We start from the raw sequence: 15,347 nt of genomic DNA, 5'->3' as shown, positions 1-15,347 counted from the left end.
AATTTCTATTTGGGCTACGTCCCGAATTTGAGCAAGTGAGATCTTCACTTCTCCATAGATCTATTTTTCCTTCTATTGAGGATGCTATTGCCGAAATCACTCAAGAGGAGACAAGGCTTGGCATGAATAAGCATGTTGATGAAGTCCTTGCCGTATCAAAACCGGGTAACAATGTTAGAACCTATAAGCCTCCTCATTTTGGGAAACAGGGAAACTACAATGGAGGAAGAAAAATGATTGTTTGTCATTATTGCAATGAGTCGGGTCACATTAGACCCGCTTGTCCAAAGCTTATTGGAACCTTCAAGCCTAAAGTGGCCTCTCTTGAAGAAACCACCACCAAAGAAGATGAAGGCAAAAACAATGACATCAAAGAAACTCTTGGAAAAATATCTATGGCTCTCCAACAAATGCTAAAAGTTTCTTCCTCCACATCGGGTGCGGCTATTGCTTCAACATCATCACTCGGTACGTATTCTTGGATCCTTGACTCCGGAGCTTTTTTTCAAATGACCTGGCATAAGACTTGGTCATCCAAGTTATTCCAAAATGTATCTCTTTCCTTTTGAAAACAAATTTTGTAAGGAAAAAAAAATTAATTGCAAAGATTGCATTTTTGGAAAAATGAAGTCTATTCCATTTCCAACTAGAACTTTTCTCTCATCAAGGCCTTTTGAATTGGTGCATTCGGATGTTTGGGGGCCTTCTCCGGTTATGTCTAAAGGGGGCTATTCATATTATGTTACGTTTATTGATGACTTTACTCGGTATGTTTGGATTTATTTCCTTAATCATAAGTCGGAAGTATTTACTTTCTTTAAAGATTTTCATAAAAAAGTTCAAAATCAATTTCAAAGTAACATATCTATTTTAAGATCCGATTCCGGTGGCGAATACTTATCTCACGAATTCCAAAACTATTTAACCCAAAATGACATTTGCCATCAAAAGTCATGTCCTAGGACTCCTCAACAAAATGGCCTAGCGGAAAGGAAACATAGACACATTATAGAAACCGGTAGAACATTACTTGTTTCTAGGAATATTCCAAAGAAGTTTTGGGCCGAAGCCGTTTTAACCTCAACCTATCTAATCAATAGAATGCCCTCTTCTAAGTTAAAGAATGCTTCTCCCTATGAAAAACTCTTTAAATTTTCACCCGATTTCAATCGTCTTCGTATTTTTGGTTGCAAATGTTTTGTCCTATTACATAAAAGGGATAAGTTATCTCCAAAAGCAATTGAATGTGTTTTTTTAGGATATGGTGAAAATAAAAAAGGGTATAGATGTTATGATTTTAAGAATGATAAAAACTATATGTTTCAAAAGATGTAACATTTCTAGAAGAAGAAAACGGTTTTGATAAAATAGAAGAAACAAATGAAATTGATTATATATTCTTATATGATCTTATTGATGACATACAAGAAGATTTTCTTGAAAACATAGACGATACTCGTGAGGTATCCCCTCTTGACATAACACTCTCAAATGATAGTGATTCAAATATAAATGTTCATGATAGTGATACCAATATAAATGTTTACTCAAGAAGAAATCAAGAAAATCCTATTAGTGCCCTCAAAAAATACTCTCAAATTTCTGAATCCACTGAGGAACCACACGTTAGGCATTCTTCTAGAATATCAATACCCCCAAATAGGTTTGTATCCTATGATTCCTTAACTCCCAACTATCGGGCATGTTTAATAACCCTACATTCTTATTTTGAACCGACCCACTATAATCAAGCTAAATCTATACTTCATTGGGTTGAAGCAATGCAAGTTGAACTAAATGCTTTAAAAAAGGCCAATACTTTGGAAATAGTTAATCTACCCTCACACAAAAAACCTTTTGGTTGTCGCTGGGTCTTCAAAGTTAAAACTAAAAGCGATGGCTCTTTAGAACGATATAAAGCTAAATTAGTTGCTAAGGGATACTCCCAAGAATATGACATTGATTACGAAGAAACATTCACTCCTGTAGCTCGAATGACTAGTGTCAGGACCTTAATAGCTGTCGCATCAACCAAAAAATGGCCTATTTATCAACTTGACGTAAAAAATGCTTTTTTAAATAGAAGTTTAAGTGAAGAAGTTTATATGGATCCGCCACCCGGAATAAATATTAAGCAAGGTCAAACACTTCGGCTTTTGAAGGCATTGTATGGTCTTAAACAAGCTCCTAAGGCTTGGTATGATCGTTTCAGTGATATCATGATAAAGTTAGGATTTCACTCTTGTTATACTGACACTGCTCTTTTTGTTAAACATGCAGGTTCTAGTATCGTAATTTTGTTACTTTATGTTGATGATATGATTATCACTGGGAATGATCAAAATAATATTATTAATGTTAAAAATGTGTTAAAAAATAATTTTGATATGTCTGACTTAGGTTTTCTCAGATATTTTCTTGGAATTGAAGTTGCATATTCTCCTAGAGAATATATTTTGTCACAGATGAAGTTTGCTGCAGATATATGTTCTAAGTCTGGGATTTCTGATGATAAGAAAGTAGAGACTCCTGAGGTTATTAATGCCAAATTGTGGTTGGAGGATGAGGTTCTTCTGGAAGATCTCACACCTTACAGACAACTCATTGGGTCTCTTACCTATTTAACCATCACCAGAACCGATATCACTCATGCGGTTCACTCAGTTAGCCAACTTCAACATGCTTCTACAACTGTGCATATGAGTGCTGTTCTCTGAATCATTCGCTACATTCAGAATACCATCAATAAAGGGCTATTTCTATCCTCTTCTTCTTCTTTGAATCTTCTTGCTTATACTGATGCAGATTGGGGAGGTAATCCCAATGATCGAGTCTCAACTACTGGTTTTTGTGTCTTTTTAGGGGACTCTTTGATTGCCTGGCGATGCAAGAAGCAGCAAAAAGTTTCACTATCAGCCACTGAAGCTGAGTATCGGGCTATGACAACCACGACAATAGAACTTGTATGGCTTCGCAGTCTGCTTAAAGACATGGGAGTTGATATTACCGAAGCCTCAAAACTATGTTGCGACAACAAGAGTGCCATCTATATTGCGAGCAATCATACTTTTCATCTATGTCACACGGACTCGGCTAAAGGGTTGCCGCACCCGCGTCGACACGCACGGACTCGGGTGCGGACTCGGGTGCGGCTTTGGACTCGGCCCGGACTCAATCAACTCCGAGTCGGACTCGGTCAACGAGTCCGGGCCGAGTCCGACCACATTTTGGACTCGGTCAACTTTGACCGAGTCCAAAATTGTCCAGTTCGAGTTTTCAATTTTGTTTTGGATCCGGGTCGGGTCGGGTCCAAACCCGACCCAGATCCAATTTTTTTTTGGCAGCCGAACCCTAAAAGGGGTTTATCGACAGGGAGAGGGGCTTACCCTCTCGATTTTGCCTCTCCCCTCAGCCCCTGCAGCTTTCTCCTGCAACCACGCCGGCGATCCGAACTCCGGCGACAGGCAGCCACCGGTTCCTCCTCCGTCAGGTATGTCGACCCTGCTCGTAGCCTCCCTCCCTGCACCCTCTGCTCGCAGAGGAGGGGCTCGGCCCCCCTTCCTGCACCCTCTGCTCGCAGGGGAGGGGCTCGGCCCCCCTCCCTGCACCCTCTGCTCGCAGGGGAGGGGCTCGGCCCCTCCCTGCACCATCTGCTCGCAGAGGAGGGGCTCGGCCCCCCTCCCTGCACCATATGCTCGCAGGGGAGGGGCTCGGCCCCCCTCCCTGCACCCTCTGCTCGCAGGGGAGGGGCTCGGCCCCCCTCCCTGCACCCTCGATTCGCAGGGGAGGGGCTCGGCCCCCCTCCCTGCATCCTCTGCTCGCAGGGGAGGGGCTCGGCCCCTCCCTGCACCCTCTGCTCGCAGGGGAGGGGCTCGGCCCCTCCCTGCAGCCTCTGCTCGCAGGGGAGGGGCTCGGCCCCTCCCTGCAGCCTCTGCTCGCAGGGGAGGGGCTCGGCCCCTCCCTGCAGCCTCTGCTCGCAGGGGAGGGGCTCGGCCCCCCTCCCTGCACCCTCGATTCGCAGGGGAGGGGCTCGGCCCCCCTCCCTGCATCCTCTGCTCGCAGGGGAGGGGCTCGGCCCCTCCCTGCACCCTCTGCTCGCAGGGGAGGGGCTCGGCCCCTCCCTGCACCATCTGCTCGCAGGGGAGGGGCTCGGCCCCCCTCCCTGCACCCTCGATTCGCAGGGGAGGGGCTCGGCCCCCCTCCCTGCATCCTCTGCTCGCAGGGGAGGGGCTCGGCCCCTCCCTGCACCCTCTGCTCGCAGGGGAGGGGCTCGGCCCCTCCCTGCACCATCTGCTCGCAGAGGAGGGGCTCGGCTCCCCTCCCTGCACCATCTGCTCGCAGGGGAGGGGCTCGGCCCCCCTCCCTGCACCCTCGGCTCGCAGGGGAGGGGCTCGGCCCCTCCCTGCACCCTCTGCTCGCAGGGGAGGGGCTCGGCCCCTCCCTGCACCCTCTGCTCGCAGAGGAGGGGCTCGGCCCCTCCCTGCACCCTCTGCTCGCAGAGGAGGGGCTCGCCCCCCCTCCCTGCACCCTCTGCTCGCAGAAGAGGGGCTCGGCCCCTCCAATATTCCCTGTTTTATTAACTTTATTTTATTTACTTATTTAATTATTTTCTTTTCAGTTTTCACTTTTCAGATATAATGGCGAGTTCTAGCGGTAGTGTCAATACATTTGGTTCAAGTTCTAACCCTGAATTAGATGTTTCTCAACCACTTTGGAGACTTGTGACAAAAGGGATAAAAGCTAGTAGTGGTGGTGGTGGGAATGTGCAGTTTCATTGTAATCTATGTAAGACTGTTTTCACAGGTTCTTATACGCGTGTGAAAGCACATCTTTTGCATATTCGTGGTCAAGGAATTAGGGCATGTTCTGGGGTTGACAAAGACATGTTAAAGCAATTAAAAAAAGAACAAGAGGAAGCTGAAAAGAAGAAAATTGCAGAGATGAAAAGCGATTCGATTAATTTGTCTTTTCCTACTGCTAGTGATACACAAGAAGAGCTTTTAAAGAAAAGAAAGATGGAAAGCAATAAAACAATACAAGCGTCATTCAAAAACATGGCAAGAGCAGAAATTGATAAAAAGATTGGTCGATTCTTTTACTCAAGCTCAATTCCTTTTAATGTAGCTAGAAGTCCATATTGGAAAGATATGATTACATCTTTGGCTAATTGCAATTTGAGTGGTTACGTGCCTCCTAGTTCAGAAAAACTAAGAACAGTCCTTCTTGCAGAGGAAAAAAATAGAATTGAAGACTTGCTAGAGACCCAAAAATTTGCATGGAAACGACATGGAGTGTCGATTGTTTCTGATGGGTGGACTGATATACAAAGGCGACCACTGATAAACTTCATTGCTTATTCACTAAATGGGCCAATCTTTTTGAAGACTGTTGATGCATCTGGAGAGTATAAAGATGCTGAATATTTAAAGAGATTATTTGTTGAAGTGATAAAAGAAGTGGGTGAAGAAAGTGTGGTGCAAATCATTACTGACAATGCTCCAGTTTGCAGTCGTGCAGGAATGAATTTGGCAAGTGAAGATACATATTCACATATTTTTTGGACTCCTTGTGCAGCACACAGTTTAAATTTGGCACTTAAGAGTATATGCAATCCATCAAAAGATGATGCACATGCACATGAAATGTGCTTATGGATTGAGGAAATAGAGCATGATGTTCGAAATATTAGAAATTTTGTTGTAAACCATCATCATGCCCTTTCTATATTTAATAGGCATTCTGATCTCAAGTTACTGAAAGTTGCTGAAACTCGTTTTGCTTCTCTAATTGTTATGATAAAAAGAATTAAGCAACTCAAGAATGCATTGATGATGATGGTGGCTGATCAAGATTGGGATTTTTATCGTACTGAAGATGATGTCAAGGCTCAAGCTATCAAAAAATGCATCTGTGATGATTTTTGGTGGGATAAAATTACATATTTTGTTGAATTTACAGAGCCTATTTGGGAAATGCTGAGAGAAGTTGACAGAGATGTACCCATGCTTCATAGAATTTATGAAATGTGGGACAATATGATTGAAAAAGTTCAAAGTATCATTTTTAAACATGAGAAGAAAGATATTGCACTTGATGATTCAGAATTTTACAATCATGTACATTCAGTTTTAGTGAGAAGATGGGATAAAAGCAATACACCCTTGCATTGCATGGCACACTCTCTCAATCCAAAATACTATGCAAAAAAATGGTTGACAGCAGGTGTTGGTCGTGTTTCTCCAAATGAAGATCCTGAGATATCAAGAAATAGAATGATATATTTGGGAAGAGTTTTTAATGATCCTCACATGTTTAAGGTTGTAAATAGTGAGTTTGGCAAGTTTTCTACTGGAAGATTTGATTCTTTAGCAGCACTTGTGGCAAGGGACGAGGAAGATCCCCTTAATTGGTGGGCAACATATGGATCAGAGACACCAAATCTGCAACGTCTTGCAATGAAGTTGTTATCCCAACCTGCTACATCATCTTGTTGTGAAAGAAATTGGAGTACATATGCTCAAATTCACAACATTAAAAGAAACAAACTCACTAGTAAAAGAGCAGAGGATTTGGTATATGTTCACTCAAATCTACGATTAATTTCTCGCCGCACCAAAGAAGAGTATAGGTACTTTTTTTTCTTTGTATTCAAAGTTTGTATTTAAATATTTCATATTTGTATTCAAAGTTTTAAGTTAGATACTAATATAGTGATTTTTTGATGCAGTTGTGGACCATCCAAGAATTGGGATGTAAATCCAGAAGATTTTGACTTGGAGGGAGAACATAATTTACATACTCTCAACATGGACTACCTCGATCCTGTTCTTCCTTCTAATTCAGACGATGAGGCAGATTTATGATAAGTTTTGTTGTTTATCACACTCACAAGCTTCTTTATGTGTTATATTTTGGTAAGTTTGTGTTGTTAAGAATTGCTTTTTTTTTGCTTTAAAATTTACAATCTTTATGTGTTAATTTATTGTTATATATATAATTATAATATTTAAAATATATATATTTATAATATATATTTTTTAATATATATATATATATATATAGCCGAGTCCCCGTGTCCAAATTTTTTGGAATTGCGCCGCACCCGTGTCGCACCCGCACCCGCACCCGCACCCGCACCCGCACCCATGTGACATAGCTTTTCATGAGCGTACAAAACATATCGAAATGGATTGCCACTATGTTCGTGACGAATTCTTACGAGGAACTATTGCTCTTCCATATGTCACTTCAGAATATCAGTTGACAGACTTCTTCACTAAAGCTCTTCCGACTCCTCGCTTCATGTTTCTTCTTGGCAAACTTTCCGTCATTTCCCCGTAAAGTTTGAGGGGGGGTGTTAAAATGTATCTAATATATATATATATATATATATATATTACATCAATACCCGATAGGGGTATTTTTGTAATTTCACATAGTTGTTTTAGAAAACAACTATTTTTCTTTTTTTGAATAAATGTAATTTTATTTTTTATTTTTTAAATTCTTTTTTTTTTTATTTGAGGACCTAAAGGGGCTCCAACCTTAGAGTCGTTGGAGCCCCCAACGGTCACAAATGTGACCGTTGGGGGCTCCCAACGACTCTATGGGAGCCCCCTTTTGGCTCTCCTTTTGAGGCCTTTTGGCCATCCCTTTGCTCCTCTCCTTTTTGTATAAATAGGGGTGAACCCCTTGTATATTTTCATTCTTGAGAGCTTTCTCTCTTCTTAATAAGAGGCTTTTTATATTGTTGCCTTCTTAAAGGCTTGTGCTTGTATTGTCCCTTTGTGGACTTGTGATATTGTCTCTTTTATTCATTGTTGTAAGTGCTTGTATGCACTCTTTATATTTCCGCAATATCTCATTACAGATCTGTCCATCTAGAGTGCAGTGGACAATTGCAGGGAAGATCTGGAGCACCTGATGCTACTCGAGCTTCGACCATCTTCAGTGAACATGATCAGAAGCTCTCTTCACTAATCCAAGCTGATCAGCTAAGTGCATCGGGCTCGTTACCGATTTTCCTATTTGAAGGCTCATCAATTCACTGCTATATTCTATATACTGCAGAGAATCACTTCAGACATTGATCGAACATGAGTGTGTGTCTAAGGCAGAAGCCTGTATGCGCACCTGCATGTGTACTGTCATCAGTGCACACTTGATTCATGAACGCCTGTGTGCGAATATGAATGCGCATGTGAGCACTCTAATCAACATGAGCACCTGCATGTGTTAATTGAGATAAGGAATTGTAAAAGTCTGTAAATCAGTCACTGGAGGCAACCAGCGGTGAAGATTCATAAAGCGCACTCTATCACATGTGCCTGCCTACTTTCGCGGTGCGATTCGTCGAGCTGCACCTCGCTCCGTGCGTTGGACCGATAGAACCAATCTGCCCAGGTTTAGGGTTCTATCATAAAGCCAAAAAGGCTGATCTTGGGTTGAAAGGAGATGCTATTGTTGTATACAAAAGACTCTAGCTTTTGATTCCAAGTTCCCTAGTATGTGGCTAACTAGATGGCAGTCTTAAACCACTTGATGTGGGTGGATTGGGTACTAGGTTGCTAGGCGTTGTTGCATAAAGCATTTATTGTCAAATGGTGGAGGTAGCTTTCTAAACATACGATCAATGGTTTTAGTGTGCTCAAAAGGTTAAATATGGAATTAGGGGATTTCCTTGTCTTGGACAACTAAACTAGATACAAAACAACCTGACTCTAGAGATGTTGGGTTAATGAACTATATTTTCCCTATGAAGGGTGCTATCTGCAATCTATGAGAAGGATTTTTTTTTTCATTTTTGGTCAAACTGTAGATTTTTGAGGTGCTTCACATTTCATGATTATCTTGGCTCTTCATTATGGCTTTGGATAATGCTATTGGAATTCTGTAATTGGTGTCTTAGATATGAGAACCCTGTCAAGAACTAGGTATCAGGGTTGCATTGGAGCTCATGGATTTGGATAATGTCATTCAGTTACAATACTCTGCAACAGACAGATCATTTGGAGTGGTGCTGGCAAAGGTTATTCCACTGCTTGTGCCTATTGAGCTCCATTGAAACCTAGGTGGAGCAACTTTCTACCACTGCAGCTTGTTCTTCTTGTCCGTCCTAAAGGGCATGACCATTCTCGTAGGTTGTTTTTAAGGTGACACTTGGTAGAAGCAAACTTCCAAAAAAAGTGCTATGGCCCAGCTAGCAGATATGTATTTTGTGGTCACATGATTAAGATGGTGTGCCTTTATTGCGGTGATCTCCAGTTCTTTTGTGCACCCTTGTTTGGAGCATGTGGGCATTGAGACTTAGTTCCCTCTATGTCACCAGGGTACGGGTACGGAGGGTACGACACGACAATTCCAAAAAATGTGGGTACGGGGACACGGCTATATATATATTAAATGTCACATAAATACAAATAAATTCTAAATAAACTGAATATAATCTAAATATATATGCTATATCTAAAATATATATTATATACTGAAAATATAAAGTTATAAACTAAACATATAATTATAAATTATAAATTGAATACAAACTTGTATGTACAGAGGGTAAAATGTCGTGTCCAGGAGTCCACGCATGTTGACACGGGTACGGAGGGCAAAATGGAGTGTCATAGGTTCCCTGGATTGGTTGTATAAAGAAAAATGGACAAGACTTGCTGTGGTCTTGAACTGGTATTTGAAACCTACCGTGGAATAGTTTCTGGATCCAGTTTGGAATTCTAGAACAATTCCTAGACCACTCTAATGTAGCTATTTGAGTTGTAGACCAAACTCACATGGAGCCCCTGGATCTGATGATGTTGATAGTTGGTCATATCTATTTGACCCAGGTCCAACCCACACTTATTTCTTATATTATATCCTGATCATAGCCCATTCAATGGAAACCATGCTTGTCTTGTTTAACACAAAATGAGCAGCATAGCCCAGATGTTGAAACCAGAGTTACCGGAAGCGCCTAGCTAAAAGGGGAAGCGCGCTTCCCCGAAGCGCGCTTCGGAAGCGCGAAACGTCGCGCTTCCGAAGCGTGGGGGGAAGCGTCCCCCTTTTTTGGGAAGCGCGTTTCCCTTTAATGGGGGACGCGCTTCCCTTTAATGGGAAGCGCGCTTCCCATCACGCTTCCCCCTCGCTTCCCCCTCGCTTCCCCTGTTTTTTTCAATTTTTTTGTATTTTTTATTTTTTATTTTTATTTTTTTCGCTTCCCCCTCGCTTCCGAGACGCTTCCTAGGTCGCTTCCGAGACGCTTCCTAGGTCGCTTCCGAGACACTTCCCGAATCGCTCCTAAGTGGTCCCACGCTTCCCCGCTTCCTAAAATTTTGAAAGTGCCTCGCTTCCCGCTCCCGCTTCCTCAACTGGCAACCATGGTTGAAACCAAAATGGATCCAACTCATATTCTGTCACGCTTGATTGGATCCAGCAACCTTCCACCCACCTAAGTGTGAGCTGTTTATCCATTTGGAACTATTTGAGCTTTAAGTTCAGTCCTTGAAGAGGGAGCTTGCATCTTTCCAAGTGAATCATTTTCAGTTGAACTTATTCACTGCTTATTTTGATGGAACCCCACCACTGCTTAATCCACCTGGTTGGTTTCTGGCAGGTCCATATCATTGAAAAGTTGTATCTGATCAATATGATCAATAGTTTAAGATGGAAAAAAAAATAAAGTGTTAAACCGAAGATCCAACTTGAAGGTGAGTCTTTTTTTCTAGAGTGAGTGATGCAAACTAGTGTGAGATGCTCAAAGTTCGAATTTAAGATTCAAAACCAAAATTGAAGGTCCGGAGTCGACTCAAAAGATTGTTTGTCCTGGCATGATGAGGATATAATTGGCATTTTCCCTACCTGGGACAGGCTGGTCATATGCATTCTTGACATGTATTTACTGTGGAATGTCATTTTGTAACACTGTACAAGGTCAATCGTATTTCTGTCCTGTGTTATAAACCCTGGGGACCCCTATATTTGTCACTGTCATTGTTGTAAGACCACTATATTTGTCACTGCCATCTGTTGTAAAATATTTATGTCACTTGTGTCATTCTTTTATACAAATTTTTCATTTATATTATATATATCTGGTAACTGTGGCAATATTTCAAATTGTATTTCTCCTGTTAGTAATGCTTCTCTGCTTTCATACTTTAAACTGTTACCTTTTAAAGTTTTTTAATAGCAACAAAGACGTAGATTTGGCTGATATGGCTTTGTTTCTTTGGACAGGTTATGTCTTCATTTGATTTGGCCATTGAAGTTCTTATAGAACTTGTTAGTCGACATGAGGTATGGATAGCGTTTACATGAGCATGCAGGTCTGTAGAGAACAATAGGTTTTTGAGATAATCTACTTCGGACATTCAATGTAATCTTCCTTTAATAGAGAGCTTAATTCTGTAATGAGATCAAGAAGTCTCCACACACCTCAAAGAAGAGGCAAATACAAACTCACAAAAGGGGCACAAGCATAATACCCACTTAGGGGCTTGAGGAACACTGGCAATATAAAAAATATAATCTTTATTCACTTAACAAATGCACACAAAATGCACAAGGATACAAGGGGCACAAAGCCCATATTTATACAAGAGATGGGAGTTATTGAAAGTTTATGCAATATAGTATAGCATAGTGTTATGTAAAATAGCTTTATATATGTTAGTTTGTATATACCCTATAAAGAAGGGGCACAGTAGTCATTTTCAGACTGTTTCTTTTTGTTGTACTAAAGGGGGGTCGACCCTCTATGTGTAAAGTGTTCTCTTTCAGGACATGGAATGAATAGTGTGATGTTCTCCCCATTTTGCTGTGCCTCATCTAACCCTAACCTCCCTTACTCTTATCTCTTTGGATTTCTGACATGGTATCAGAACCATTATCAAGAGGAGGAGCTACAGTGCTGTTCTTTTGTTTCTTTGTTGATTTATATGCAAGTCCCAGTAGTATCCATCTTATGTTTCTTACGATTTGCTCCTTATCCAGGGTTTGCCTCAGGTATTGCTGTTCAGAGTGCAGTCCTTCAAGGAACTGCTTCTACAACCTGCTCTTACCAATGGAGATGAAAAAGTTATTGGTGGTCTAGCGTGCCTAATGGCTGAAATTGGGCAAGCAGTAAGCATCTTTTTCTCAACCAACCTGAAAGTACTTGGTGTATTTCTTTGGAGTATAGTGAATATTTCTGCAATCAATCTTCATTAATGAACATCCTCTGTTTTAAGCTAAACTCGTAACTGTTGACATTTTTCCTATTAGTTTTGTGATATTTAGTTGCCATGAATCAGGCACCAGGATTGATTGCTGAGGCAAGTCCAGAAGCGCTTATGCTTGCAGATGCTCTTTTGAGGTCACCGCTTGTCATCACTGAACAAGTCCAGATTGCTAGTCCTTAATTTTGTCAGGGCACCTCAATAATCCATTTATCCTTGCTACCAGAATCTGACCCTTGAAGATATTTTCTTTGGTCTAGTTTTGGTGTCATTTTTAGATTTCTTAGGAACTGGTATTCTCTTTCCAGTTGTTCTGTTAGATGTTTTGCACACTCATTCCATATCTCATACCCTGGCAGTTGTGTTGTTTTTTCAAGTGAAGACTGGGAGATCTCGGACTCGACATTGCAATTCTGGTATTGGTTCTGCTCTAATCTCTTTTTGCACCTGTTCAAGTGATAAATGTTCTATTTTCTGCCGACAAGCAGCCTGATACTTGGGCTGTCAATGGTTGGATCTGGATTGGGTTGAGGTTCACTCTTATCTGCCTATACGTGTAGTAGTTGAGTTTGAATTGGTTGGGTTCCATTGGATCAAACATATTGCTTTCCTTTTCCTTTTCAGGTGCACCCTAGCCAGTTATCTTCTTGGGCTAGAGCATGATAAGGGTGGCAAGAAGAAAAGTGTGCAGGAGATGTTCTTACCTATCTTTTCCTCTCTGCTTGATGCTCTTTTGTTACGTGCACAGGTAATTTTGCTATATATGTTTATTTACTTCTTTGGAGGTAGAGGTCTCTATATTAGACAGGGCTTTCTACTTATTGATTTTATTGAGAATTAGCAGAGACTGCTATGACATTCAAGCTATGAAGGAATTGAAGTCTACCTATGAGAGTGTTTCATCAATTTATTTAAGTTGATCAATCATGTTAGAATCAATCGATTCATTATTTTCATGATCTTTAATACACACAAACACACATATATGTTCTATGAGCATTGACTTATGAACATTTTCTATTGTTCAAGGTATGCATTAAACCTAATGCATTTGGAGGATCTTCCTTGTTTCCTGTAACTTTTGCTATGAATCATAGTTTTTTCTGGCTAAATCTGCACAGAAGTTGGAAGCATTAGCATGGTTGAATTTGGAAAATGTCTCCATTGTTTAGAATGGCAATGAACCACGATCAACAAGTTTAATAAGATAGTGAAATCAACATACTGTCCTTGGTTATGAATCTATGATAATTATACTAATTTCTAAATTTTGTAACATTTGGGAAATTGACTACTTAAAGAGGGGCATTGCATTCCTTTTGATTTTTCTTGATGACAGTTGGAGCTTGTGTTTATGGGTTATGACTATTTATCTATCATGTCAAGTATCTAAATTATCTTACAAATTTACAATGTGATCTTTCAAAATTCATCTTTTTTCTGCACATTCCTGATTGTGTTACTGGTTTTCATGTATTGTCCTTTTTGCAGGTTGATTTGAGTGGGTTGGATGATGTTGATGGAGCTCACGGTATTCCCGATGGTCTTATTCAATTTAGGATGAATATAGAGGAGATTTTGGGTGACATATGCCACCTCTTGGGGTCTTATGCATTTGTGCAAAAGGTGCTTCTCTTTTCCCTAATGCTTATTCTATTGGATTTAGGGTTTTACCCATACTATGTCCGCTGAGCTGGATTTTGAGTTTTTTCCCTACATAGCTTTATGTTTAGCCTGTTTATGTGAAAATTTTGACTTATATAGTTACTTTTTGAAGGTCAAGAAGGAAGTTTTATTATAATGATTAAAAGTGGTGTCGGGTAACAGTTTGTTGTCCCAAGGCCCAGGGGCATACAAGCAAAGACTGAAAAGCAAGAGACAACAATAAAACATAGACAAAAGCTTAGGCATATGCAAGCAAATATCCACATGACATCTATGCTACCAGGCATGTAGGAATTAGGATGTAGACATTAGAGATCAAAGAATTTGTTGTGGCATCAGATTGGTAGATTTGGAAAGTGTTGGCAAAAACTTAGTTAAATTGTCAGTCAGATTGGTTTGCTTGATTAGAGAAAAGTTTCAAGGAGAAAATTTCAGAAAATAATATGTATGGAGAAATCTGCAAGACAATTGAAATATTGTGAACAATCCTTTTGACGTTTCCACTTAATTGGAAAAGAAACATTATTCATCTAAAACTTCCATGTTTTGGGAAGTCAGTTAGGGTATGTTTGATGGCTTGTCCAGGATTGGACGAAATGAACAGAAAAAACGGAACATAACACTGGTTCTGTTAGTTCCGTAACAACTGTACCAAGTCCAACGGTAGTTTAGAGTCTTAGACCGTACTCAGATGTGTTCCAAATGTTCGTTGTTTGATGATGATGTGCAGATAACTTGGACAATCATGGATAATGGGTTGAATTACTTCGTTTTGGATCATATGACCCGATTTGCCCAATCATACGAGTGTTTTAGCATGTCCATGAGTCAGTAAGGAAAGTAAGATCTAAGTAAGCCCTTTAAAGAAAATGAAAAAAACGAAGTTGCCCATTGACAAAGCTACATTCCCAAGCTGAAGCCACTATAATCCAAATTCTACCAAAGAAAAAAGTTCGATATCTCAATTTCAAATTGACAAAATGAAAATGGGACAAATTTTGAACTAATTCACTCATAACCAACAATACAAAACCCTAGGAACTCCACTTTCCTAAATCAACATACAAAAATCACAGAAATCATACAAACACAGAGCAGGCAACCAAATAGCCCAAAATTCAGATAAATTAGGGTTACAACACCGGCCGATTAAGAATCCTGATTCAAAATTGACCTCGGGAACAACCAAAAACAAATTAAACAAAAGAAAAAAGAACGTTGGAGATAAAAATCAGTTACCTTCTGTTCCCTCTTTGCCTTCTACTCCCAGTAGAGGTCGGCATACACAAGGTGCTCCTGCGTCTGAAGAACGATCTTCGCCGATGTTTGCAGCTTCGACTTGAAGATCCCCTTCATCTTCCTCCCTCTCCCTCTCTGTTCACAGATCCACCTACTGCACTGCCGGTGAATCCATCAGAGTCACTGATCGTTTCTTCGAGGAGAGAAGATGCCGGTGAATCCATCGGAGGC

General features: G+C 40.7%; 1 protein-coding gene across 2 annotated transcripts in view; it reads left to right on the top strand.

Moving 5' to 3' along the window:
* The window catches only part of LOC149851605 (ARM repeat superfamily protein), a 71,920-nt gene that overhangs the window by 37,439 nt on the left and 19,134 nt on the right, over positions 1–15,347 (top strand). For both annotated transcript variants that reach the window (XR_016431102.1, XM_090001646.1), the window contains exons 6-11: positions 11,233–11,292; positions 11,989–12,117; positions 12,288–12,349; positions 12,572–12,628; positions 12,837–12,960; positions 13,704–13,838. Coding sequence is in view for 1 of the 2 variants with exons in the window: in XM_090001646.1 (XP_089857772.1) it covers positions 11,233–11,292; positions 11,989–12,117; positions 12,288–12,349; positions 12,572–12,628; positions 12,837–12,960; positions 13,704–13,838 (567 nt within the window). In the remaining variant the exon portion in view is untranslated. The remainder of the gene's footprint in view (positions 1–11,232; positions 11,293–11,988; positions 12,118–12,287; positions 12,350–12,571; positions 12,629–12,836; positions 12,961–13,703; positions 13,839–15,347) is intronic.

The sequence above is a fragment of the Nuphar pumila genome, chromosome 1 (genome assembly GCF_984573655.1).
Source record: "Nuphar pumila chromosome 1, dmNupPumi1.hap1.1, whole genome shotgun sequence".
In the NCBI taxonomy this organism is placed as follows: Eukaryota; Viridiplantae; Streptophyta; class Magnoliopsida; order Nymphaeales; family Nymphaeaceae; genus Nuphar; species Nuphar pumila.
The sequence above is the reverse complement of the archived record's forward strand: the minus strand, read 5'-3'. Positions and strand labels throughout refer to the sequence as shown.